We start from the raw sequence: 26175 nt of genomic DNA, 5'->3' as shown, positions 1-26175 counted from the left end.
ATCTTTCTTTTATCTATCTTCTCCACCCAACCCAATCTCTCCCTCTCATTTAAACTTTTGCAAACAGTCTTATTTCCACGAAATAGCACTTGACACACACACACACACACACACACACACACACACACACACACACACACACACACACACACACACACACACACACACACACACACACACACACACACACACACACACACACACACACACACACACAGTGTAATTCCATGACACAGTTTATAGTAAAAAAACAGCACTGAACGTGTTTCAATCAACACATCCCAGGACAGATTTTACGAGTGAGCAGCTCATTGGTCGAAAGCTCCGTGGACCATAAGAACAATTCCCATTCCACCGGTGACGATGACCACGGATGGATGCAAGGCGATTGGCTCTCGAGGCAGGCCAATGGGAGAGCTAGCCATGCGGCTGGAACATGATCTCATTGTCATCGTAGCCCTAAGCAGCTTTGATGGTCCAGCTGTTAATGTGCAGCGACTGCGCCGACTGAAGCTAATGCAGGCGAACTACACATGCCAAGCTTTCACACACAACACTGGTTGCCTGACACCGTGCACACACACACACACACACACACACACACACACACACACACACACACACACACACACACACACACACACACACACACACACACACACACACACACACACACACACACACTTTACCCTATATCCTTTTGAATTTGTTTGGGAGAAACAATAAAATGAAATAAGGGGGACACACACACACACACACTCAAGGGTAGAAAAAATCTCAAATGTCATAGAAACTAGGATGTGTGTGTTTGTGTGGGTGTGTGTCAGGGGACCAGTACTGGGAGACCCAACATGAGAGAGCTCTCCACTGATGGCTCCGTGTACAACCTCCCTGTGACATGTGATCAAGGTCAGACAGCAACACCACGAGATGCAGGAGCATCTACAGTAGTCTGGCCGCCAGATAAACTCTCCCCCATCACACATACACGCAGGGTTTCCCCTGGTGTTGCAGGTTGATGCACTGCAGATACTCTAGGGGGGGCTACATAGTGGAAGAGCCACGCTGACATGACCCGTCCTTGACCCCCACAATCCTTACACCCTGCACTTGTCCGCTCAATCATACTAAGTGTGTCTCTCTCTCTTGACACACACACACACACACACACACACACACACACACACACACATTTATAAATACAGAAAGTCTGACACTAATAAAAATAACCACAATGCAGTTTGTGTCATTCTCCCCCACCTCCGGTACCATGAAAGCACTACCAGGACGTGACTAAACTACTGAATAAAACCCAAAAATACCACAAGAATGTCAATAGATAGATTATCTGGTGCAAATCCCCTAGACGTTAGTTTCTTTCCTTACTGCTCAATATGGTCCCCATGATAGTTCACACACACACACACACACACACACACACACACACACACACACACACACACACACACACACACACACACACACACACACACACACACAATACCAAACCCCGATCTAAGGGGGGGGGGGGGGTGGACTGCGGCCAGCATGGCTGGGGGAGGTAGGAGTGTGGCCTGTTGAAGTATCAGTGACAGCAGGGCCAAGGGCTGCAGTTCTGACTGCGTCCGTCAGAAACAATCAGCCCATCGGATCGAGCCCCACTATTGGCTGTCGTACAGGGTTGGGTCAGCCTATATAGAGGAGGATGGGAGGGTTGGGCAGAATTACATTTTTGACTGACATATGCAGTGAGGCGGGAAGGTTCAGAAATGGATTCCAAGTCAAGAGACTGAATAGACGCATATGATGACTCAGTATGCGCTATGATTGGGACTGCTACATTCGATGATGTGTAGGTTGGTTTTAAGTTTGACCACTGCCATTGCTGGGATAAATTGAACTTAAATATTCTATTGTTGACAAATTGCCTCCTGTGTTGTGTAGGCCAACCTGCAACATCCTGCTTTGTGACATAGCCTATACACACTTACATAGAAACCTATATGCAAAATATATGCAAACCAACAATTATATTTAAATTCTTCCATTCCTTTCCGGAAAGCAAAGGAAGAGCTTTACCATGACAAGAGACATTGAATAATACATAATTGAACTATTATATCACTGTGGGAAAAGACCAGTTACAATAAATAAGGCGACGCCAACTCAAAATAATTGAATTCGGTTTCTCTCACTGACACAAGAGGTCAGTGAGTTTAGTTTTGGAATGGCAAATAACAGTTTCATATCCCGTACGCCTCCTCTACGCTAAATATTCCAGCAGTACTAAATGTAAAGGCATTTACGCAAGTAAAGCATGCGTAAAAGCATGTAAAACATACGTCAATCGTTACCATGGTTATAAGCAACAAATCCGTGCAACAACAAATCCCTCAGGCGCACAGAGTGAACAGAAGTCAATGTCGAGGTAACTGAATTTTTTAACTTTTGCATCTTGGTGTTCTTATTAATATAATATAACTGTTATATTAATTATTAATAGCTTTCATAGTTATAGTATTCAGTGCGTAAAATATGCTCGAAGCCCGCCCCAATTAGCCTACAGATGATGGCTACTTTAGAGTGAACCGCATCTACAACTACAACTGCGTCCTTGTTATTTTAGTTTTTCTTTTGGTAGATATGTATTTAAACATTATGTTGTGTGTTCCGTCAACCTTACCATCAGAGCTCTTCCGAAAGGCGACCAGTTCAAAGCGGCGGCGGCTGGGGACCCCGAATGGCTGACCCTCAGCCTGAAACACGCGGTGGCACTGCTGGACACAGACGAACACGTCAGCAACAATTTAGCGCCATTGCTACCAATAAGCCTAGTTCTTTAACAATTGTGCCACTAGATACTCACGCTCTAATTGCGGGTGTATTTGATTATCTTATGTTTCTGACGCTTCTCTCCCGGTGTCCAGGGCGTGTCTGCGCTCCACGTGGCCTGTCTCCACGGTCAGTTGACGTGCGTAAAGCTGCTCCTGGAATCCGGCCTCGTGGACATCAACGGCGGCTGCGGTCAGGGCAGACGGCCCGTCCACATGGTCCTGTCCACCATGAGCTCACCCAACACCTCCGCCTGCCTCGAGTACCTGCTGGACCGCGGCGCTGATGTCAACGTGTATGGTGCACTTTGTACACTTTGAATTTATTCTTTGTTGAATCACTGTTACATGTTAAATAACTGCTCCCCAACGACGATTTAGTATTTCCTAGCTGGAATACACTATTTCAATTATCTGCTGAGATGGACGATACTGACACACGATGTGGAGTGGAAGGAATACATGCTGCATTTGTGTCGTAATGCACACATTATGGTCAGAATTAGTGCATCTATCATCGCTTTCTCTCAGCTCTACTACCTCCGCGGTCACCCCGCTGCACTCGGCAGCGGCCGAGGGCATGCTAGCTTGCACGGAGATGCTGGTGCGAGCCCGGGCGGACGTGCACGCATGTGACAAGAACGGGCACACCCCACTGGACATGGCACGCTCCTACTGTCACAGGTTGGTGGCACGGTATGTAAATAAGTGTGTGTGTGTGTGTGTGTGTCATAATCTTTCCCCTTAATGTGCAGTTTCAGGCAGGTAGTTTACAATCAATAACAGAATAGGCATTCAGTATCAGTCACACACGTAGACCTATAGTCAAAGACATTTAAAAGAAAAGTGCATCATTCAACTACTATATTCACAGTCCTGATATGCTACCAGCCGGAATGAGACCAAACGTCTTCATTCGTCCTTTTGGTAGCCTATAGCAACCGAGTGCACGGTTTGCGTGGCGATGCTGTGTGGCCCGAAGCGATGAGTGCAGCACATTTGCATGGCTCATTAATGTCTAGTTCATGTTCTCTCTACAACCCTGTTGTTGTGGTGGGGTCGGTTCTTTTTGTTGTGTTGCTGTAAATATTTAAATAGTCCTGAGCCCCGTTTCTCAACAGCGTTCATTAAAGATTCATCTCATTTTAATGTATGATAAATTGTACTATTCAACGTGTGTGTGCGGCCTTTGTTTTGCATGTGTTTGGCTGCATCTTAGGTATCTCAAAGACTGTATGTGGAAAGCCAACAAAAAGAGAGAGCTAGAGATGAAGAGGCAGGTGCAGATCCTCTACCGGGACCTAGTGCTCATGAGCAAACTGGACGAAGGCAGAGAGAAAGTATGCATGTCTTTCACATTTTATTTGTGTGCAGACTCCCTTTCGAAATGACCCATGCTACTGCTGAAGGCTTGCAAACTAGGTTGACATGGGGACATTTTTTTACTCCTTCCAGAGGTACTGGGATTCGATCTCTAATGTCCACGGCCCAACCCTTGAGCAAGATGCCCGTAACCCCTCCTTAACATGACCTGTATCTGAATGGAAATCTGTTGGGCAGCCAATATGGCTAAATGAGTTACTTATATGGCTATGTTTCCCTTTTGGAGAAAAAAAAGTTGATATGGAACACCAATGCAGAGACATTGAACACCATCAGTTAAGTACAAAATCGAAATACACTCACTTCACATGGGGCCTTTATATGCAGACGAGGAGGCGGGCGTTGATTGAGAAGAAGACGGAGGAGTGGGCTAGCAGGAAAGGCCTAGGGCCCCCCCCGGACCCGCCGGCCAGCAGCAGCCTGGTCAGCCAGTTCCACCGGCAGTGCCTCCTCTCTGAGCCTCCAGAGAGCCGACCCCAGCCTCGGGCCCAGACACGGGCGCAGCAAGGAGACCCTAGGCAGCGCTGGAACACCTCGACCCACACCACCAGGTCGCCTCCTCCACCCCCGACCTCCGTCTCCAAACCCCCCCAGGCGGTCCGCATGGACGACCGACCCACGGAGAGCCCCTCTCCGGAGCCCGACCTGCGGGGCTGGGTCACCCTGTCCAAGGCCGCCGACGGGGGGCACCACCACGAGTACACCACCCGGTGGGAGAGCTCGCCCTGCCGGGCCCCCGACCTGCCGCTGGACGCCCTGGAGAGGGGCCTGTTCCCCAGGGCCTTCCCCGGGAGGATGGCCTCCCCGCGGGACTACCGGCCCTGGAGCATCCTGGACCAGCCGCGCCTCGGGGTCCCCCCAGGACAGGGCGGCGCCTCCCCCTGGACAGAGGTGGCGCTGCACCTGCCGGACGTCCTGGAGCCCGGACACTACTGAGCCGGCGAGGGGTTCTGAGGAACAACAAGGCCCCTGGGGCGTGGTTTGTAAGTCTTATTTTAAGGATCATCTTGTATTTAGCCTCAAAAATGCCTAAGTCAAATAGATGACTGGGGCAGGTAGTGATTATGGAATGTAAAAAGCACTCTTATTGGCTTACGACACAGGGGTGATTCAGGAGCGGAAGTAGAGTTGAGTTAGGTTAGATATCACAATTTGGCAAAAATGTGAATATATGCAATAATGCTAAGAGGCTAACAAAATGCTTGTGTTCAGTGTGGGTGGTTGATGGCTGGTTTAACCAGCCTCACCTGGCCCAAGTCAGACTGATTGGACTCTAGTGGCTGGGTGAGGCTGCACACCTGTGATCCATTGACCAATCAATGCACCCAGGTTGAACCAGCAGTCACACACACAGTAGAGAGCCCAGAAAAGCCACCTAGAGGTGGAAGGGAGCACTGCTACAAGAGGGGATGCATTTCTCAAGAAGATATGTGCCAACTGTTCTATGACTTTATATTCAAAGTAGAAACTAAGAATAATCGTTTCAATAAAAAGATCACAAATATAGTGTAATTGATATAACTATAAAAATAAACGAAACAATGAGAAATCCTTTGTATGTCAATTGTGTGCTTCCATTGTTGATATCTCCCCTGAATCACCTTCAGGGGATATATTTTAGACGATTTAAGACGTAGGTGAAGAGGTGAACACGCTGAGGGGGGGGTGGGGTGAACCGAAGGTGAGACTGAACTGGGCCACTTGTCTGACGTACGGAGCCTCACACTCTCCCTCGTCAGGCCTCAGGGAAATGAGTGTGTGGTGGAGGGCATGTCAACAGCAGCCCAGGTGTGTGGGGCTGAACCACGTTACCAAAGGAATCTGTGATCTGCCAACGTTTGAGGTGTCAATTTTTCTTTTTTTTGTTTGTGTGTGATTGGCTTTGTCCAACAGTGAGTACCGTCACATATGGCTGTTCGCTAGGAGTACTGCTTTGTACGCGTATCGTGAAAGAAATTGATGTTGCAGGATGCGTTTTCCCTAACAATGTAGTATATACATGTAAAGTAGTTGTGGGAGTTGGATTCTTGTGAAACAGGTTAAGACAAAATTAAACAGATAAGACATTCATTGTACTCCTACTTATGAAAAAACATAAGACTGCTTTTGCAACAATGAATACTAAAATAATTCAAACCTCTGGGCATACTCCAAATATAGCGTCTATTGTAAACTGAATGTCATACCACAGAAACAAGAATACAATATATTTCTTTGATATTAAGGCAACAAAAGCATGCAAAACTCAAATTTGTATTTTGAAATCTTTAATGTATGGTGCAGCTTTGTGCATACAAACTTGATTTCCACCCACCGTAATCAATTAAAAAAGATTCTAAGTACTGCCTAACTGCCTTTCTTGATATTTCTCTCAAATAGCTGAAGCAGTCCAACTCTTTTTCATCAGACCCCTATTAGTTTACAAAACAAAATACATTGTACCGACTGTACCATTTCTTTCCTTAAATGCGTTAATTTGTCAGGTGACCTGGGACTAAAAATGTTTCACCACCAAAGCCTACAGGGGAGGGGCAAACTTAAGACTATTAAAAAGCAGTCCCAAAGAAAGAGTTTGTGATTGGTTGATCGATGGAACACAAAAGAAGACCAATTAAAAACAACCGCATGAGCTCATTCCAACACCGGCGCCTTTTTCTGCTCATCCCTCCTCTTCCTCCTGCCGCTTTACAACCTTAAATTCTATTCCATTAGGAAATGCTGTGCCTGTGTTGGGGTGGGGTGGGGTTGGTGGGGTTATACCCATTAACCGCGAATCGCCTACCGCAGCGAGGTCAGAATAACGTCCGGAAATCCTCTAGTTCCCTTCTACTGCAGCTTAATCAACTTCGCCAACACTGTGGTTCTGAACCTAATCAAGTCTAGCGCTGAGAAACACTTTTTCCCCTCCCCACATGTTTTTATAGCAGCTGGATTGGGGGGGCGGGGGAGGAGGGATTGTCGCGATTGAATTTGAAATTCAAATGCGGCACCCAAAACAAAATTTGGGTGAGGATTTGGGTGACTTCCTGCCAAGAAATGGAGCGACGCACAGCTGTGGCTCAACTAGTGTCCCACAGATGGACAGTGATATTAAAACTTAGAAAAAAAACGGTCCCTCCCCCTTTACAGCTCCTGCACTCCGATGTTCCTCCAAGTGACGTTAGCATGTATGGGGCACATTAGAACAAAAAAAAGGTGCACAGCAACATGAGAAGCCATCGCGGTACTGTTTGAGTCCCCCCCCACCCCCTGGGAAGTCTTCGTCAACGGTACATGTTTTTTGGCGGTCAATACAGACGCAGAGACAAGACGGACGCACGCGACAGACCCAGCCGGCCGCGACCCGTTGTAAACTCTCCAGAGCAGTCCCCCGTCGACGGCAGGCAGCTCCGTACGTCGGGGTCCGTCCCCTTTGGCTTCCTCTCGCTCTCTCTCCCTCCCTCCTTCCCTCCCCCGTTCGCCATAGTCCGAGGGAGAGAGTTGAATACGAATTCCATTGATTTTTGTTTTTGTTTAACCTTGTAATTCCCCGCCCCTCAAATCAACGTCCACCACTGCCCCTGAGCCTCCCCCCTCCCTCCCTCCCTCCCTCCCTCCCTCCCTCCCCCAACGTGTCCTCCTCAGTACATCTTCTGTCGGCTGGGCAGCACGGCCTCCTTGAGGAAGGAGAACATGGACAGGATGCTGGACCTCTTGCCTCGCTTGCCCTTGGTGAAGTAGTTGGACACCACATCGTCTGGGAACAACAAGAACAAAAGATGATTATTACAGTACTGTGGAATGACCCAGGCAGCCTCAACTGGATATACGAGGGAACCTATTCAAGACACACAATATTGATCTACACAATTCAAAAAAAGTAGCGGTGGTGTCTGGAGTCAATGCATTGCTCAGATACTTGTTATTAAGTTATATTGTGACATTGTGAGTATCGCAGCAACCGGTCAAAGCAGTCAATACCCCGCCAACTAGGGGTGTAACGGTACACAAAAATCTCGGTTCGGTACGTACCTCGGTTTTGAGGTCACGGTTCGGTTCATTTTCGGTACAGTAAGAAATCAAAATGCTAAATATAAATGTGCTTCATAACATGTGCTTCAAGTTGTTCATAACACACTTTTGTGGTTTTTACAATAGGAACATTAGACAATACAAAGCTAGAATTCTGCTCAAAAATATAAAGATTCTGAAATGTAGAAATAAAAATAAATAACATTGGCTCAGAATGTATTTTTTTATTTGAAATGTTTTATCTAATGTGCAACAATGAACAATTGTAACACTAAACAGTTTCAAGTTGTTGCTCAGATTAAATTTTACCCCCCCCCCCAATCTTTAGCCCTGATGACTTTCACTCAATCTATATGTTTTTTTGCCAGAAAAATCAGCTTATCCACATTATTTGCAGGATAATAGGGAACGGTTTCGGACACAGCTACGGTGTGCACAACTGTGCACGTGCGGGCGCAGCATGTTCCACACATGCGGTCCTCTACTTAATATGTCCGTATGGAAACTCGTTCGGTACGCCTCCGCACCGAACCGAGCGCCCCGTACCGAAACGGTTCAATACAAATACATGTACCGTTACACCCCTACCGCCAACATATACACACACGCCTATAGTATAGACGGGGACACGGGCCGCCGACGAGGTCATACAGTCGGACACGGGAAGCACGGGTGCTTCTCCTGGTGGTGGAGCTCACCTCCTTGCTGCATGGTCGAAGGAAGGACGTTCTCCCCCGCCGACAGGGACACGAAGAAGGAGAAGGGGATGATCCACAGGCAGATGGTGAAGTAGGCCAGCACCTGCAGGTAGGCGGAGCCAACAGTTAAGATAAGTCTGACAAGGGATGGGAAACAAAAGGTTGCAACGTGAAAAGTCCAGACTGTGAATCATGCGCTGTTGCAGTCATTATACTGTAACTGGCCAATCCCTCAAGCATCAACCATTCATTATGGGTGTGGTGTTTTAAACAGGGTGACGGGGGGTATGGGACTGCCGTGTTTCATAGTTTCTATTCAGCGAGGAGAAAGGACCTCTGTGCATCATGTTCTTTACTCAAGGGACCGAGTTATGGGAGAGGTCGAAGGCTGGGGGGGGAAAGGGAGGATGGGCTGGAGCTTACCTCCGAGAAGGGGTAGTACTCCTCTGCAAAGTACTGGAAAGCCATGTAGTGGTTGACCACCACCAGCACTGGGGAAGAGGTGGGGAGGGAGAGGTTATGGATGGTGCATGCGCATGGAGAAGTCCTTTTCGTCTGATTAACTGGTGATGGGTTTGGTTTACTACGATAGCAACGTATTGCAGTCAACGATCGGGTTTATCTGGTTTAATAATGAGACCCAAGCATTTACAATAGTTCGTCAAAGCTGAAGAAATCGCAGTAAGGAAAAAATTAAAAAATTTACATAATCCAAAAACATTAGATTATTTAATAAAATATGTTGAAATCAAGCTATCGTAACTACATTAAGAAAATAAGTCACTTATTTCAATTCTGATTCACATTGTCCAACTCTAGCAAACTTTTATTTTTAACCAATGAAGAGCTCCACTCACCGCAGGAAAGTATAAAATTGGGCGAGCTCAGCAGTATATAAGGGAAGGTCTGTAGGAGGCCAAAGTACACCAGGTTGGTGAAGAGACCCACGGCCACATTCAGTGCAGGGAAGCCCTCAAACAGATACAGGGAGACCAGGACCCCTGTGGAGAACTGGAGAGATCAGAGGCACAAACAAGGTTAAATCTTCTCCTTCCACCACCACCCATTGGGATACCTTGATTAGACATGGCAATACTTCAAAAACAGTTTAATTTGTTTTGAATGTTTTGTTTTATCTTCTGGGGTCATCATCAAATAATCTTGGGGTTGTTATACTTTTATCCTTAGCTGTTAAAGAATCAAGGCGAGTTTGACATTTTGGATACACAAAAGCAATATATTCCCAAAGCTATATTTATGTGTCGTACTGTCATAATGTACAAAGATGCCCCCATTCTAGGCGACGGCGTACGTGCGTGACACTGTGACACAAGTAAAAAGGTACAAACCATTATCATGTACTTTATTATTCGGCGCGTGGCCACTGTGTATTCCTCTATAAGTTCTGCCAAGTAATAGAGACCTGCAGCTGGAGAGACACAGAAGGGAGGACATTTCATACATGTTTTATTTTTCAGGAGCAGTGAGTCATCTGCTACCACCTGAACTACATGTGTTTTGTGTTTGTGAGCAAAATAATCAAACAACTCTTGACTAGGACACAAACACACAGTTATTAAATGCAGCAAAACAACACATTTCATCTAGCCTACACACCTCCTTCCACACTTATTAATTTGACCTGATTAATAGGTCATATTATCACGGTAATGTACGTTGGCCATAGAGCATGTAGATGGTGCAGTGTGCCACTGTAACTGAATACCTATGAAGTGAGTCATCCCATAAAGCAGAGGCTATGTTTTGGACTCTATTCAATCAAGACGGTCTAAAAAGAAAGACTGAATGAGAGCTGGATGATCCAACAAAATAATGAATGAACCAATGTGCGATCAAAAACGTCATAATCTGATTTTTTATGGACGTTTTCTGGGAGCAAATATATTTCTGTATTTAATCCTTTAGTCGGTTTTAAGCATGCTGTATTTTGACAGTGCAGGAGGTTCATTCATTGCGTTCTCTCATCTCCACTGCTATTTCTATTCAACCATTTGTATTTGGGAAATGAAAATAATGTTCTTTATTCGCGACTCATTCAGGACATGGGGTTTCTACCCTCCTGTCAGCTGCAGGTGGTAACGAACAACCACAGTGTAAGTGCACACCTGGGCGCTCGAACGTGGTACGTGTTCTGATCACTTTTAACCTGCCGACGTGGACACGTCGCTTCCGCTGAGCAATGGGCGTTATTCGTCTGCCCCACTAGGGACTTTACATCGTACGTCTGTACAATCTTTCAATCGTTTCGACAGCAAGGGAGCTAGCTGCTGTATCGCACATAAGACCAGTATCTCGGGGTTTTAGCGGTGTTGGCTATGTTTGGTTAGCCCTGCAACACACAGTTGTGGATCACTCAGAGGTAGGGTAGCAGAGTTTGTCTCCTGTCTTATCTCTACTTTCCTTATTGGAGAACGAGCTGAGAATTGCAACAGTCGAAGTCCAATCACACGCCGTAAATGCGATTTGCACCGAATTGCATGGTTTTATTGAGTAGAGGGGTGAACTCCCACCCTGTTGAGTCGCTATCCCTGGTCGGCTAGCATGACAACATTAGCTCAGGCGTTGAGCAGACACTCGTGTAAACACTTACCGATCGCTAGAGTAACGAAGGATATTTGGATCACCAGCGACAGCCAGCTTAGTAAATAAATAAACCACATCTCTCTGCATGGGAAACGCCACACAATAATTAGAAATTGAAATAAAAAAATACAATTAAGTGCTAGCGGCTAATTGTCAAAGTTCCCCCCCTAGCCGTCTTCTCTTTAGATGCCGGCGAGAGCATAACAAGGACCCGTGTCTCAGGAAAGGGAGCCGACTCTGGCGCTACAGCGCCCCCTCAGGTTGGAGGAAGAACTGCTTTCTCTCTATTACACTTATTGGTTAGTTGGTTACTTTGGTTACTTTTCTTTCATTACTTTTTCTGAATCCCTATATCTGACAAAAAATAAATCAAGTAGTCTTCTCATGGTTTACTCTAAGTACCAAAAGTTACCAAACTTATACGTCCATCCATTATATCCCAAAACGGAGTAAAAAAAAACATGGGCATCATCATTTAAATAACGTCTTGGCTCTTAACTGAGAGCCTGTCTTCACACTTTGGACTGTGAACATTTAATAATTAAACCCGTCAGAGTCTCAAGGAGTCGGCGCTTGAGATAATGGAGGTTAGCCAAGTCCTGCCACTCCGAGGTGTGTGTTGCGCACCTGGATGCAAAACAGGGTGTGTGTGTGTGTGTGTGTGTGTGTGTGTGTGTGTGTGTGTGTGTGTTCTGACATTTCCTTACCTACATTATTTCAATAGAAAACACCTTTTGAGGTTCAGAGGCAAACATTGAAAGATTGATGTTAGGAAGTGGGAAAAGCCAGCCCTCTGGTCAAAGAGCTAAATGAAGTAAATATATAATGCAGGAAAAAAGCGTGTGAAGAAACTAAAATGGTGTCAGGTTCTAAAGTGATGCTGTAATTCCATAGTCTCTTCAAATGCTTTTAAAAACTTTGAGCTAGAACTGTGTATGTGTGTGTGAGAGTACGCATGTGTGCGTGTGTGTGTGTGTGAGAGAGTATGCGTGTGTGTGTGTGTGTATAGTGGTGTGCGGGTGTTCATGCATGCAAGCATTATATATGGCGTGTGGATGTGTGGAGGTGTGAAAACGGAGAGGACCCTCTGCATTTCCATGCAGCCTAGTGAGATCACCGATGGCTCTTATCTCAGTGGCACCTCTGGACTCCAGGTGTGTGTGTGTGTGTGTGTGTGTGTGCGCGCACATTAGAGCCCTAATGGCCTCTGTCGGGTCACTGGCTAGTGGAGATACGGTGATGAAGGAACCGACACCTGGGAGCAGGAAGGGTAAGAAAGACAAAGGCCGGAGTGGGGTATAAGTATTCTCACGCATCTATATTTTATTGACCCTTCCTGACGTGTCTTTCTGGAGTGGGTCAGGCGAAAAGGTGTTTGTAAGGCGCGTTAAGTCGCTGCTTCGCTTTGAATGGAGAAAATGTGGATGTGAAATGTGGAATTCTGATGAGAAGTTGGGTTTGGTTTCGGTTACAGTTTGAAGGAACCTTTGGACAGCTGAACTCCTACCTGGGTCAAGAGCTGCCTGCAAGAACTTCTGGGTAGGGAAATGACTATCAACCAAACCTATTGGCTAATATTCTATATTTTCTTGATATTTATGCATTTACACAGAACAATTAAACAAACACATGCTTGGTTTTGGTTGCACATTAGACTTGTGGGGAAGGAGGGTGGTGTACTGGCTAGGATGTTATATTCCCAACCTACGAAAAGGTACTGGGTTCGATCCCCAAGGAGCAAGATGCCTCCCCAACCTCTAACCTGCTCCTTAACGACACGCTTCTGATTTCACTGTTAATTCCTTTGGACAAAAGCATCCGATAAAAGAGAACTGAATAGTCAATAGTCAATAAAAAAATTAACGATCACTCGATTCAAACTCGTATTGTTTATCTCTTGGCTCCATGTCGTCCTTATTTCCCCTCCTCCTTTGTCGGGTCGTCTCCCTTGGGGGGCTCTTGGAAGTCGTCGCCAAGGACCACTGTTGACGCTCGGATGCGGGAGTCCCTCTTCTCCCGGTTCTGTCTGAGCCTCCGGAGCACGGGGGCTCCGCCGTCCTCTTCCCCCCAGGCAGCAGCTCCAGACGCTGGGCTCCACGGGTGGGATGCCTGGGAGTCTGGGGGCCAAACAGACCACACCGGGGTGCAGATTAAGGTGGAGGACAGAAGTGGTAGAAGGGATTTATGATTCTGAAATGGTGATCCGGCAATCCTTATACAGATATAGATACTAATACTATGTACATAATAGCAATATTAGGTTTCCTCTTTCTGTGTTAAACAATAATAAGGCTTATTAATGACAAAATGATGATAATCATCATGATAATAAAATAGCAATACTAGTTCATATGAATGAATAAATTAAGTGTAAAAAGACCTATAGCCAGGGTTCGAGTTAGGTGGGAGCCATTGGGAGCTGAGCTCCCATAGAGAGAGGTCTGGCTCCCATGAAAGCATGTAAACTCAAATATCTGTGAAAATACGGAAAATACAGCAGCATAATATTGTAATTACAAATAAAGCTATTTTCCCTTCCACATGCAGAGTAATATTGACGTTAAGTGGGATAATAAAACGCTGTTCATTATCGGGAAAATAAGCCCAGACAGGGCAAACCGGACACCGACGCTAAACGGAGGTGCTGCGACCTGAAGGGGCTTATTTTAGATTATGAGCGGCTACTTGCCAAACGAAAAAATAACTTCGCAAGGTGACTTTTTAAAATTTATTTGTTAACATATGTAGTGTTGATCAGCAGAGAAATAGATAGCCAAAGACGTTGACGTTGCTTAGCAACCGAAGAAGCTGGCGTTGCTGTGAAGGGCCCATGCAAGTGAACGGAAGGTTCCACGGCATTGAGAAGAGCCGTTTCATAATAACGTCCTATATCCCCCCCCCGCCCCACATCAAAATTCAGCGCAATGGAATCATAACTCGAACCCTGCCTATAGCGTACTTCATCCTGCCCAATAATATGGGCAGGATCTAGACCAAGCTCTCCTAATCGGGTCAGCGATAGCCGTGTTTGAATGATAATGAATGAATGGAACGTTGCATTTTTAATGTCTACAAATATTCTATACTAGAGAGCCAATCAATGAAACCTTATGCGGAATCAGATAAAGTCGGCTCTCTTGCTGCGCAAAGTATGTTTCAGAAATCAGCACATTAAGATAAATGTATTGGTCACACAAGCTATTTTGGATTTTTGTAATATGGAATTATTTCAGGGGGGGAAATGCCGTGAATAAATGTATGCACAGTGCGTTCAGGATTAGGACTGATCAATTGTGTTTTAGTATCTTTAGCATTCATATTATTGCACTCATAGCCTGTTTCTGCACCATGTCAGTGGACAGGTACAATCCTACGAACGTCGTGAGTGCAGCGAATGCGCGTTCATGTTAAGAGGAGTTTTGGGAAACGCTCCAAAGAAATTAACAATGGTTCGAAAGATCCATCGTGAGAATGATCGTACGAGCAAAGATCCATCGTTATCGGGAAACTGGGCCCAGTGCAACTATGCGGTGCCACACAAAAACAAAAACAAATAACCACGCATTTGGAGGCGCCTGATTGGCCTGTTTGAGTGGCGAATTGCCCGTCGCCACCTTCTCCGATGGCCCGCCTCCTCCTCTGGAGCACCCGCATCAGCTCCGGCGAGCCCACGTTCCGCTGCATCCTCCTGTGACTGGAGGCCGCTCGCTGCTGATCCTTGAGTCTCATGGTGTCCTGGAAGGGGGGGTCATGTGATCAAACCATCAGCCCAGGTGAAATCAGTAGGAACACAAGCAGCTTTTAAACTAGGTCAAATGTATCGATTGAGATAAGAAAAAGAAAAGATTGATTCCCCATGGAACTAAAAGGAACAACTGGAGCTTTCTTTTGCCTTTCATTAAGGGTTGTTTTCTCTATGCCTTAATTAATGAAACACTTTGGAAAGTCTTGAGGTCAACTCTTTCAATTTGACTTCAAGTATTAAATGTCTACTTTGATATAAAGAATATTTTTTTTAGGGTTCTGAGGTTATTCTAGGAATGTAAAAATTAGAAATACAAAAACAACAGCACAAAGAATGGCACAAAATACGTTCTGGGGATGTTCTCCTTCTTGCTATTCCATAATCACAGCTGTTTAACAACATTATGTCAAATCAAAATGAATTATTACCAGCATTCCTTTCAACTCAAGAACTGCAGATTTCCTTTTCTCACTCCTTGAGTCCTGTTGCAAACAGACACTTTATTTACTATAGTCAATGAACAGGATATTATGGGATGTTTAAGTATGAAACGACAACAGGAACCAACCCTCACCTCCCAGGAGCTCTCGTCGCTTTGAGGGACCGGCTAGGAAGGACGGAGAGAAGGAATAAAGTGAAGGTTTGAGATAAGTATACAGAATCAGTTGACCTATTTAATTATTAAATATGCTCATTGTAACGCTCATACATAATAACGGTACTTAAGGAATTATCATAAAGTTGGCTTGGGTCGTAACCATGGGGATAAAAAGTCCCACCTTTTTCCTAGGAATCTTCTCCCAAAACAAATGATTTGTTTATCTCCCAGTGTTTGATCCGCACACCCAAACAAATATCCCAGTTATCAAGTGTTACACACAAACAAAGCCCTTACTCACACACAGCGATTACTATTTCTGCTCACCATCACAGTTCACCCATTCACTCCCTGAAGCATCCACTGGTGTGCTTAAGTGTTATTCACAGCCGTAGTGATTAGTGGTTATCATACCGGGGGTTTGACGGAGGGCCTGAGGATGATGCCCTTCTTGATCCTGTCCATCATCTCGTCCACCGCTCGGCCCTTCAGGTCCCCCAGAGCTGCTGCTTCTGAAGGGTCCACACACACACGCTTACCGATATGAGACCAGACACACCAAGCACCCCAAGGTTTCTGCATTTCTTCCCTTGTTTTTGCCATGAACTAACTCCTCTAAACTAAACGTCTCTAAACTTGATTGGCTGTGAAATGCATTGTGGTTCTTGTGTTTGTGATTTTCATGTATTTGTGCTGGTTGTTTTTTTGTCGCCAGAGAAGAAACATGAGCTTGCCGAAGTATGTAAACATCTCATAATTAGGCAGATCTCTAGTCAGAGCATGAGAACGTGCACTTGTAGGTTGGTGCACGGTAAGCAAGGTTAATATCCACATGCATCAAACATATGCATACATACCATGCACATTCATGCATACTTTTTTCTTTCTTTGAATGTGCATATGTAGTTCATTCATTCACTCGTATTATTTTGTGTTCGTGTACAGTATATTAGTAGTTTAGGAGTACATTCGACCCGTGATCGAATAATTTCAGGGGTATTTTTACTTATTTTTTCTATGTGTTCCGTAGTGAGAGATAGGTGAGTTGAATGAGATTAAGAAAGGTGTCTTCGCACTTCTTTAGTAGTTAAATCACCTGTCTTCCAACTTACTTTTCTGATTATTCACTTCTGATGCTCCTTTCTTCTTCCTTTCCCGTATGGCATCAAGTGGGCTGAAGAGACAGACAGGGACAGACAGACAGAGAGAAAGACAGAGAGAAAGACAGAGAGACAGACAGAGAGACAGACAGAGAGACAATGTCAAGGGTAACGTTTTGCCGCATTTGATGAAACAACGAAGACTGAAACACACATACTTGATGTTGATGTCAGACGGACAAGGAGCTGGTGGTGGAGGAGGTGGTGGAGGAGGTGGTGGAGGAGGAGGAGGAGGAGGAGGAGGAGGAGGACACCCCAGTGGAGGAGGAGGAGGACACGCCAGTGGAGGAGGAGGAGGACACCCCAGTGGAGGAGGAGGAGGACACGCCAGTGGAGGAGGAGGAGGACACGCCAGTGGAGGAGGAGGACGAGCTGAAAGGGAGTTCTCCCCTGCTTGTCTGCCTTTTTCCTGCTCTTCTTTCAATGCCTGCTTCAAGTGGTACACTACAAAAGAAACACCAAGCTGGTACTCTGTATGCCGGGCGACGTGTGTTGAGCATCCGTAGTTACATTGTTTAAATGCCTAAAGATGTTTTAGGCATTTACATTTTTGGTCATTTGGCAAGCAACAAGTACACAATTAACATTGCAGTTACTACAAAACGGGCTGTACCTGATACGTACCTTTTGTACTTTATATTGACCTTTTTGCTGGTGTTTTTTTTGTACAAAATGTACCGCATCAACGTATACAAGAGCCCATAATAAACCCATTGGCAGACCTAGATGACCATGGCACGGTGTTGTAGGTGTGCCAACCTTCTCTCTGGAGATGCTGGATGGTGTCCCGAGCCTCCGTCAGCTGGACCTCCAGGCTCCTCCTCTCCCTCTCCTTCATCTCCTGCTCCATTCGGAGGGTCTTCAGCTCGGACAGGACCATACTCTCCCTTATCACACCGTGGCTCTAGGAGGATGGAGGGACGGATGGGTGGATGTTGGGTGGATGTTGGGTGGATGTTGGGTGGATGGAGGGATGATTGATGGATGAATGGATGGATGGAGGGAGGGAGGGAGGGAGGGAGGGAGGGAGGGAGGGAGGGAGGGAGGGAGGGAGGGAGGGATAAACAAAATTAATGGGAGTAGAAAAGGGGTGATGAGAAAGTGAACAATTATAAGCCAATCTATTTACAACCTCTTATACCCAATTCCTCCTCGTCCCCACAATCCCCCTGTCTGATACTCCCTCTTTCTTCTAACACCACCACCTCACTCTCTCCGTAAATCTGTCTACAGCTCATTCACTCAGTCTCACTCCAAGAAAGAACCAAGACAAAAACAAACACAACAAGCACATCCTCAAAAGAGAACCCCGATATGCAGGACTAGTTGGAATTCTGTTGGTCCGAACCTCACTGCTAGATGCTACTAAATCCTTCACACTGCCCCTTTCACACACACACACACACACACACACACACACACACACACACACACACACACACACACACACACACACACACACACACACACACACACACACACACACACCTCCAAGCCTTCAGTCAAAAGACAATTTTCTAGTATGGCAACATACTAGACAATAAAGCTTTTTGAATCTTGAATCTTTGAATCTTGAATCTTTAAAGCTGCAGTATTTAGGTTTTTGCTGAGCCAGAAGCTCTGCTCATTTGAAACTCAATAAATATTTTAAATTGAAAAAGCCAAGCCTCTCTGCCCTTGCACGACAAACATTAACTCTGGAACCGAAAATAGACAGTTTAACCCAATTGTGCTAAACGTGTATACCCCACCTTTAATGCGCATACACACACATACTTGGTTGTGGTAGTGGAGCTGTATGTCCCGTAGCGTCATGCTGATGGTGGAGACCATCCCCAGGGTGTGCAGGAGCTGCTTGCTGGTCTCCGAGTTGTCCTTCAGCTGCTGGTTCCTCCTCTGGATCTCCTGGTCCTCCACCAACACCTGGAGACACAAACCCAAGTACGCTCAACGAACGATATGGTATTTCTTTTGACCTTTCTAGCCATTGACGCTTTGAAAAAAGTTGAGGTACATTTCTTTCAGGAGCAGGTAGGGGGTTAGGGCCTCTTGCCCAAGGAGGTGGGAAATGCAATTTAAACCGAGTGCAAACTAAAAGACATTGCCACGGGAAAGCTTTTCACAGACCTCAAACCTCAGTGCTGAAAACGTAACATTGGATGTCAACCAATCCATCAATCATCAATGCCGTGTGTGTGTGTGTGTGTGTGTGTGTGTGTGTGTGTGTGTGTGTGTGTGTGTGTGTGTGTGTGTGTGTGTGTGTGTGTGTGTGTGTGTGTGTGTGTGTGTGTGTGTGTGCGCGTGTGTGTGTGTGTGTGTGTGTGTGTGTGTGTGTGTGTGTGTGTGTGTGTGGAGCTACAATACGACTTTTAAACACTATCCACGGGAGGTTGTATTAAAGAATACAACAGACGGTTCACAGGCCTCTACAGAAACCCAGGACAGGAAGTGCAAACCTGCGGCTTTCATTAACTTACCTTTCACTACGAGGACAAACGCTCAGCCTCACAAGTCCCACAGGCACAATGCCTATGGTGTGTGTGTGTGTGTGTGTGTGTGTGTGTGTGTGTGTGTGTGTGTGTGTGTGTGTGTGTGTGTGTGTGTGTGTGTGTGTGTGTGTGTGTGTGTGTGTGTGTGTGTTTTGGTTCAGGTATCAGTGTTGTGCACAATAGAAACAAACACATGGTTACCACTAGTCTAAAAGAAACCGCCCCTTTGGCAGTTAGATTCTCGCACAGCAATTAACCCCCGCCCCCTCCCCCACCACGGCAATTGGGACAACAGGCACAAGGGTGAGGGGGGGGGGGGGGGGGGGGGGGGGGGGCACCGATAAAAAGCCCCTCTCTAAATTGTTCTCGTTCGAGCCGCTTTCGCGTTGTTACACCGCCCCGCCATCACAAGAAGAGAATAGGGTGGTGGAAGGAGGGGTGGTGTTTTCAAAACACATGCACACAACGACCCGCACGGAAACAGACAAATAGCAGCACGGCAGCGGCAGCGTAGACAAGGGTCTTTCACTGCGAAGGGAAGGGTGTTGAACAGTCCTTTTCACAGGTAAGGAGGGGGGGGCCGCGTCTATTGTCTGGCTGTCCGCTAAGTGGAGGGCGGGTGTGTACAAAGGGGTCGGCGGTGGCTATCCGCGGGTTTGGGGGGCCATGAGACGTCAGGCGGGCGCAGTAGTGACAGGCTGCGCTGAAAAGACCGCTATTCTCCCACCAGGGGGCCACCATGATGACCGCTAATTATGGGGTGGTGTTAGGGTGGGGACTTTGGTGTGGTGGGGGTGTTTAGGGTGGTGCTGGTGGTGGTTGGCAGGGTGGGGAGGGGAGGGTGGTATATTTTGGTGCCACAGAAAGACGGTCATTACTGAAAGGACAGACCTTCATTACAGAGCAAGCAAACTCTCTCTCTCTCTCTCTCTCTCTCTCTCTCTCTCTCTCTCTCTCTCTCTCTCTCTCTCTCTCTCTCTCTCTCTCTCTCTCTCTCTCTCTCTCTCTCTCTCTCTCTCTCTCTCTCTCTCTCTCTCTCTCTCTCTCTCTCTCTCTCTATCTGCCTGCATGTGTGTCTGTGTTTGTCTGTGTGTGTGCGTGTGCGTGAGACTGCTTGAATGTGATTCCGCTTTTGTCTCGTGTGTGTGAACGCAACCTTTTATCTCCCGAGTGTTTCTTTGTTTTGTCCGCCACCTTGCCTCTCTCTCTTCCTCTGTCTCTCTATACTGTCTCTCTCTAATCTATTTATAATCTCTCCCTATTTCTATCATCTTTCTGCCATCTTTCGATAATCTCTCTACCTCTCTCTCTATCTAATCTATTTATCATCTCTGCCTCTCCCAACCATCTTTCTGCCATCCCTCCATAATCTCTGTCTCTCTCTGCTATCCCTCTATAATCTCTCTCCTTCTCTTTGTCTCTCTCTACCATCTCTCTTTAATCTCCCTCTTACTTTCTGCTATCTCTACTAATCTCTCTACTATATTTATTCAAATATTAAATTATTGACTGATATCTATTACCTCTCTACCTCACTATCTCTCTCTTTCTCTCTCTCCGTCACTCCCTGCTAGTGCTAGTGGCCAGCTGTATGGAGGCTAGGGGCCCAGCTGTATGGAGGCTAGGGGCCCAGCTGTATGGAGGCTAGGGGCCCAGCTGTATGGAGGCTAGGGGCCCAGCTGTATGGAGGCTAGGGGCCCAGCTGTATGGAGGCTAGGGGCCCAGCTGTATGGAGGCTAGGGGCCCAGCTGTATGGAGGCTAGAGCCCCAGCTGTATGGAGGCTAGGGGCCCAGCTGTATGGAGGCTAGGGGCCCAGCTGTATGGAGGCTAGAGGCCCAGCTGTATGGAGGTTAGGGGTGCCCATGCATACCTGGTGGGCGAGGACCTCAGCGTGCTGGCGCAGCCCCTGCTCCAGTTCCAGCTGCTGAGACATCTCAGAGAACTCCTCCGTCACCAGCTGGGAGACTGTGGGCGATACCAAACACACACACATACACACACACAAACACACACGCACACATACACACACACTTATCAATCAGACAACCTACATACACATACATACTGCATACAAATGACTGAGGATGGAGACTGAGGATTAAAGGCAATAGTTTGAATGTGTATCTGGGCTTTCACCTCGTTTCATCTTGTTCATGGTCTTGCTCTGCTTGTTCATTTTATTTAAGATGGCCTCCTTCTCCTTCACCTCCACCTCTAGCTAGATATGGATATAGATACACATCCCCATAAATGGGTTTGGTTCGTTCCGTTTTTTTATTTTGCTTGCACATATTCTATAGCACTTTGGGATTGTGCTCAATGAAACTCATTTTGTTTTCATTCATAATTCATTATTCTAGTTCTATTTTAGAGATAAAGATATATATACAGATATAGATTATAACTAACAGTGTATCCAAACATTCACAAGAACACAGTCCAAACAGTCCAACGTACACACAGAAAACACACACCCGCACTGTGCATGAAGCATAACTCCCCATGCAGTCCAATGTGTAGCGTACTGTTATATGTGTGTGAAGGCACCTGTTCCTTCAGCAGGGTCATCTCTGCGTTCAGACTGCTGACCAGTTTCTCCAAACCCATCTTCTCAGACAGGAGGCTGTCTACTACCATGGCCTGGAGCTCTAAAAGTGGGGGAGACCGTACGGACACAGCATCATCTTTTGTGGTTTCTTATGGGATTGATTTTTTTGGTATTGGCCTGGCATTGGCACTGCACACTGACAATTTATACATTTTATCATCATGTCTTTATTGCTTTTAACTCTGTTCCCTGTGTGTTTTGTCTATGTTTTCCACACTATGATCAAGGCTGCCTTAATGCACGGGCTTACCTGGGCTGAAGCCCCAGGGCCTACGACGATCAACGGCAAAATGTCGGAAAATAATTTGCACATCTTCATTGTAAGATCCCCTCTCATGGGGCCTACGAAACCTCTCAGACCCAAGGCCCAATGGCAGGTTAATGCAGGCCTGACTATGATACTATGACTACGAGTTTGATCAGAGCTGAAGACCAACTTCTGCAAGCTTGCATATGGGTCATGATTTGCAGCTTGAAGATTGGTTTTCATTTGTGTTCTGATGATTTGTAGTTTAATGCAATTTTTTTGTTGTTTGTTTTGGTTATTTTTTCAAATGTATGTCAGAGCAAAGAGTAGTCATCCCAAGACATTCAGTGCAGAATGTCGATTAGCTAGTTCAAACATTAAACGTTCCATGCAGTATGAAGTAGTTCTGTTGTAACGACCGAGTTATAACAGAACTACTGCATTGAACATCCACTGCGTTCAGCACAGCGAGTAACGAGCTGATAGTTCGGACAGGCAGCATGCTCACCGTCCATCTTGGCCTGGCTGTGCAGACCGGCGTCCGCCTCACCGCTGCCGTCCTCCTCCAGACCCTCCTCCGCTGCGTCCGCCAGGGGGTCGGCCATCATCACCCCATCCGCCATTTGCTCAGGCAGCTCCTCGATAAGAGGCATCATCATCTGGCTCCTCCTCTTCAGGACCCTGTTCTCTCTGGTCACCTAGGAAACCAGGACGACGACAACAGCATAGAGCATCAAGCATTTATAAATACTATACCGCCAAATGTTTTGCTATTTCATATTTATTCATTAGTAGATATCTAGCCACAAATGCTTAGCAACGTAAACTTTATAAACACAAAGTATCACGGAAATTATGTTGAAAGAAATGAAAGAGGAGGGGCCAAGAGCCGGGGGGGAGGGGGGGGGGAGCACCTTGACAGCCAGGGCCTGGGCATTCTCCCTGCAGGAGCGCTCCACCTGGAACTGCGTCTCCAGGACATCCATCTCCTGCAGCAGCTGGGAGGACACTGTGGACAGGAGGTGGAATCCAATGTGATGAATTAATTGATGTTGTACGGTATGTTGTGCGGGGTGTGTGGGATCTGTTTTTCTTACGTGGTGCTTTGTTGGCAACCAACTTTCAGAACAGTACACAACGCAATGCAAACCAACACAGTAACACAACCCGATCGGCGTCAAATGAACAAAACACCAGGCCATCATCCAACCAAGAACACGACAGCACAACGTCACACAACACGCACCGAAACAACCCCAGCCACCAAACTCCGCTGAGCCTGAAGAAAAGTTTCACTTCCAGCACTTCGAGGTCTCGACACGCATGCGAACGCTCACCTTGTTCCAAGTCAGACAGCCTCTGATTGGCCTCGTCCCTTTGTCTTGCCAAGATAGCAAACTAACAACACAGAAGGGACCAATGGTTGTTATGGCATTGACAATCCATTGGTCCAACATTACTGCGAAAGGAAATGCAAAGGTATCAAATCAACCAGATCTCTTCACGTTGCCATCAGTTTTACCTGAATGTCTTCACCATCCTCATCGTCGTCCGAGGAAAAATAACAGTCGCCCTCCCACTCAGACTCTGTTGGGTGAGGAAGGAGAATGAATAGATGACGAAATAAGGTGAGGAGACCAACACTGAAAGGAGAAGATTGTTATCATGCAGGGCGGCCTCTTGTATCCTGCCCTTTGACATCAAGAGAAAACGGTAGGACCAATGGAAGAACCCCGTGGAATACAGGAAGTAGAATCAGGGAACAGAGATGTGTCGGATGCGGTTTATCTTATTTTCTGTGTTTCACTTCTGGCATAAGTCTTACGGTGGAAGAGAGGCCAACTGCAACTCTCCGTTGGGAAAATAGTACATTTGTAAAACAAAAAACAACAACTGTGACAACCCCCTTTAGACTTCATCCAAACAGCCCCAAGGCTGCTCAAACAAGAGCCCCCCGCATGGTGACGTTCTAGGAAACTAAAATTATGGGATTCAGCATTCAAAAGGAAATTCAATCGATTTTTCTCTTTTTTGTGGATTTTCCAAACATTCAGAGCACTGGGAGAGCAAAAAGAGAATATTATCGCAATTACGTGTCTGGTTTGTTGACACAACTGACCACCGGTGTCACTTGTAATTAATTGGGGCCAGAAATGGCATCTCTCTCTCTCTCTCTCTCTCTCTCTCTCTCTCTGCTTACTTTGACTGTTTAGTGATTCTTTTAAAAAGTTTTTTTCACATTTCAGGAAGGAACAAAAAGTGCTCTCTCACAAAGGGATTATGAAACACATCCAGCCAATACACATTTTAAACCACAAAATTAGGTGCTACAATTAATGCTACAATTAACAATAGTACACAGAGTTCATCGAGGCCTGTTTATTTATTAACCATGGGTCTTACCTGCAACTGGACTGTCTTCACTTTGGTTCCACATGATGTCGTTTGAACAATATCGGGCAATGACCTGCAGCAGACTAATCGATGGCGTGTATGGCTGGCCAAACTAAATAACTTGAAAAGTAATTTATATCCAACAGCACAAACAAAGAAGGAACTGAGAATCTCAACCTCGCCCTCCCTTGCGGATACTTTTCAAAAGAGGGAACTTAACATCATTTCAACATAACAGCGACCAGACATCTTTGTCTCCTGGCTGTGTTTTTTTGTAGTTCATTCATCATTGGTTTTGAGATTGGGATTTTTGTTGAATTTCTGAATGCATTTTTTTAAAGAATGACCGGGTGAAGGTTGCAGTCTATGGCGTCCGACCTAACAAAATTAAAAACACACTTAAGCACTGAATCACTGATGTGTGTGTGTGTGTGTGTGTGTGTGTGTGTGTGTGTGTGTGTGTGTGTGTGTGTGTGTGTGTGTGTGTGTGTGTGTGTGTGTGTGTGTGTGTGTGTGTGTGTGTGTGTGTGTGTCAATAGATTCCTATAGTCAGATGTGTTGACCAATCTGAATGTTTAAATTCCCCTGCTTCAGTAACCTTAATTAAGACATGGTGTTAATTAATTGTTTTAGTGGGCACAATTATTCAGCCATTGCCAGAACTGTTTTAATAGTAGAACACAATCTTATATACAGACCTGTTTTTTTTGTGGTGTGGTGATGTGGGTGGGTTGTAAATTAAAATAAAATGAATGTATTTTTGTCAAATATGAATCAAAACCTAACAGAATGTCTTTCTCTACAATTAGAAATCATTCAGAGAAAACCAAAAAGCAGTATTTCACCTCGAAGCCTTTGGTCTTCATCTTACGAATTCGAAAAAGCTCTGTAATTCAAAGTTTCAAGAGGGCATTGTCGCTGCGGGGCCAATTCCACAACTAGCAAGCCAAATGCAATCTGTGTGTCTGTGTATTTAGGCTTGTTATTCCATTTCACCTCATGTTGGCGGGGAAGGGGGGGTTAGGGGGAGTTGTTGGTCCCACGAGGGATGATTGTCTACCCGGCGACACATCAACGTCATTCAGCTACACCAGGTCCAGGGGTTAAGGGCCACTCCTTCGTCAGCCCATGAACATCTCCACCAAGAGTTCACGACCTCTGGAACATCACAACCTTTCAACCAGAACAGGACAAGGCCGTGTTATTCTTGAGAAGAGGAGAAAGGTGATGATGACGGTGATGAAGAGGAGCAGAGCTCTGTTTAGTTAATAATTCAGAAAGCCTCTTTATTTACTGCCCTCAATCCTGTTTTATTCAACCCACTAGCGTGAATAAAACAGGCATGACATGAAAATCATTGGTTGGAGCACAATTATGAGGCTACTTTTTAGAGTATTTTGATTGGC

At 45.9% G+C, this 26175-nt stretch overlaps 3 protein-coding genes and 1 long non-coding RNA gene across 4 annotated transcripts in view; 2 read left to right on the top strand and 2 right to left on the bottom strand.

Moving 5' to 3' along the window:
* LOC132475492 (uncharacterized) overlaps nucleotides 1-8432 on the top strand; it is a 40553-nt gene extending 32121 nt beyond the window's left edge. Inside the window, exon 2 of the long non-coding RNA XR_009529928.1 lies at nucleotides 8187-8432. This is a non-coding gene — a long non-coding RNA (uncharacterized LOC132475492). The remainder of the gene's footprint in view (nucleotides 1-8186) is intronic.
* Nucleotides 1906-5376, top strand: ankrd53 (ankyrin repeat domain 53). Its single transcript, XM_060035703.1, has 6 exons — nucleotides 1906-2428; nucleotides 2690-2795; nucleotides 2928-3127; nucleotides 3363-3527; nucleotides 4051-4171; nucleotides 4542-5376. Exons 1-6 carry the CDS (start codon nucleotides 2421-2423, stop codon nucleotides 5148-5150), a joined length of 1209 nt encoding a protein of 402 aa, XP_059891686.1. The 5' UTR covers nucleotides 1906-2420; the 3' UTR covers nucleotides 5151-5376.
* tex261 (testis expressed 261) lies at nucleotides 6465-11757 on the bottom strand. The gene is made up of 6 exons (XM_060076651.1): nucleotides 11535-11757; nucleotides 10273-10352; nucleotides 9781-9934; nucleotides 9347-9414; nucleotides 8924-9026; nucleotides 6465-7950 (listed from the first exon to the last, which is right to left on the bottom strand). Exons 1-6 carry the CDS (start codon nucleotides 11602-11604, stop codon nucleotides 7835-7837), a joined length of 591 nt encoding a protein of 196 aa, XP_059932634.1. The 5' UTR covers nucleotides 11605-11757; the 3' UTR covers nucleotides 6465-7834.
* A 1062-nt stretch (nucleotides 11758-12819) lies between these two features.
* On the bottom strand, nucleotides 12820-24976 carry shtn2 (shootin 2). Its single transcript, XM_060076645.1, has 16 exons — nucleotides 24779-24976; nucleotides 23898-23962; nucleotides 23713-23773; nucleotides 23290-23384; nucleotides 22884-23073; nucleotides 22068-22168; nucleotides 21657-21738; nucleotides 21391-21485; nucleotides 18807-18953; nucleotides 17790-17934; nucleotides 17189-17474; nucleotides 16983-17044; nucleotides 16285-16382; nucleotides 15847-15879; nucleotides 15701-15754; nucleotides 12820-15262 (listed from the first exon to the last, which is right to left on the bottom strand). The coding sequence occupies exons 1-16, from the start codon at nucleotides 24810-24812 to the stop codon at nucleotides 14930-14932; spliced, it is 1881 nt and encodes a 626-aa protein (XP_059932628.1). The 5' UTR covers nucleotides 24813-24976; the 3' UTR covers nucleotides 12820-14929.
* Nucleotides 24977-26175: the final 1199 nt, after the last annotated feature.

Source organism: Gadus macrocephalus, chromosome 17 (assembly GCF_031168955.1).
Source record: "Gadus macrocephalus chromosome 17, ASM3116895v1".
NCBI lineage: Eukaryota > Metazoa > Chordata > Actinopteri > Gadiformes > Gadidae > Gadus > Gadus macrocephalus.
This window is presented reverse-complemented; position numbering and strand designations above follow the sequence as displayed.

Bases quoted from the DNA above. Each gene is read 5' to 3' on its own strand.
- ankrd53 (XM_060035703.1), top strand. The intron at 2,796-2,927 runs GTCAGCAACAAT...CCCGGTGTCCAG, and splicing joins TGCTGGACACAGACGAACAC to GGCGTGTCTGCGCTCCACGT. The intron at 4,172-4,541 runs GTATGCATGTCT...CTTTATATGCAG, and splicing joins TGGACGAAGGCAGAGAGAAA to ACGAGGAGGCGGGCGTTGAT.
- tex261 (XM_060076651.1), bottom strand. From the start codon at position 11,604: ATGTGGTTTATTTATTTACTAAGCTGGCTGTCGCTGGTGATCCAAATA. The intron at 9,027-9,346 runs GTAAGCTCCAGC...GCCTACCTGCAG, and splicing joins AGTACTACCCCTTCTCGGAG to GTGCTGGCCTACTTCACCAT. The intron at 7,951-8,923 runs GTGAGCTCCACC...TGTTGTTCCCAG, and splicing joins TTCGACCATGCAGCAAGGAG to ACGATGTGGTGTCCAACTAC.
- shtn2 (XM_060076645.1), bottom strand. From the start codon at position 24,812: ATGTGGAACCAAAGTGAAGACAGTCCAGTTGCAG. The intron at 23,074-23,289 runs GTGCTCCCCCCC...CTGGTTTCCTAG, and splicing joins CCCAGGCCCTGGCTGTCAAG to GTGACCAGAGAGAACAGGGT. The intron at 15,755-15,846 runs GTGAGGGTTGGT...TGTTTGCAACAG, and splicing joins GCGACGAGAGCTCCTGGGAG to GACTCAAGGAGTGAGAAAAG.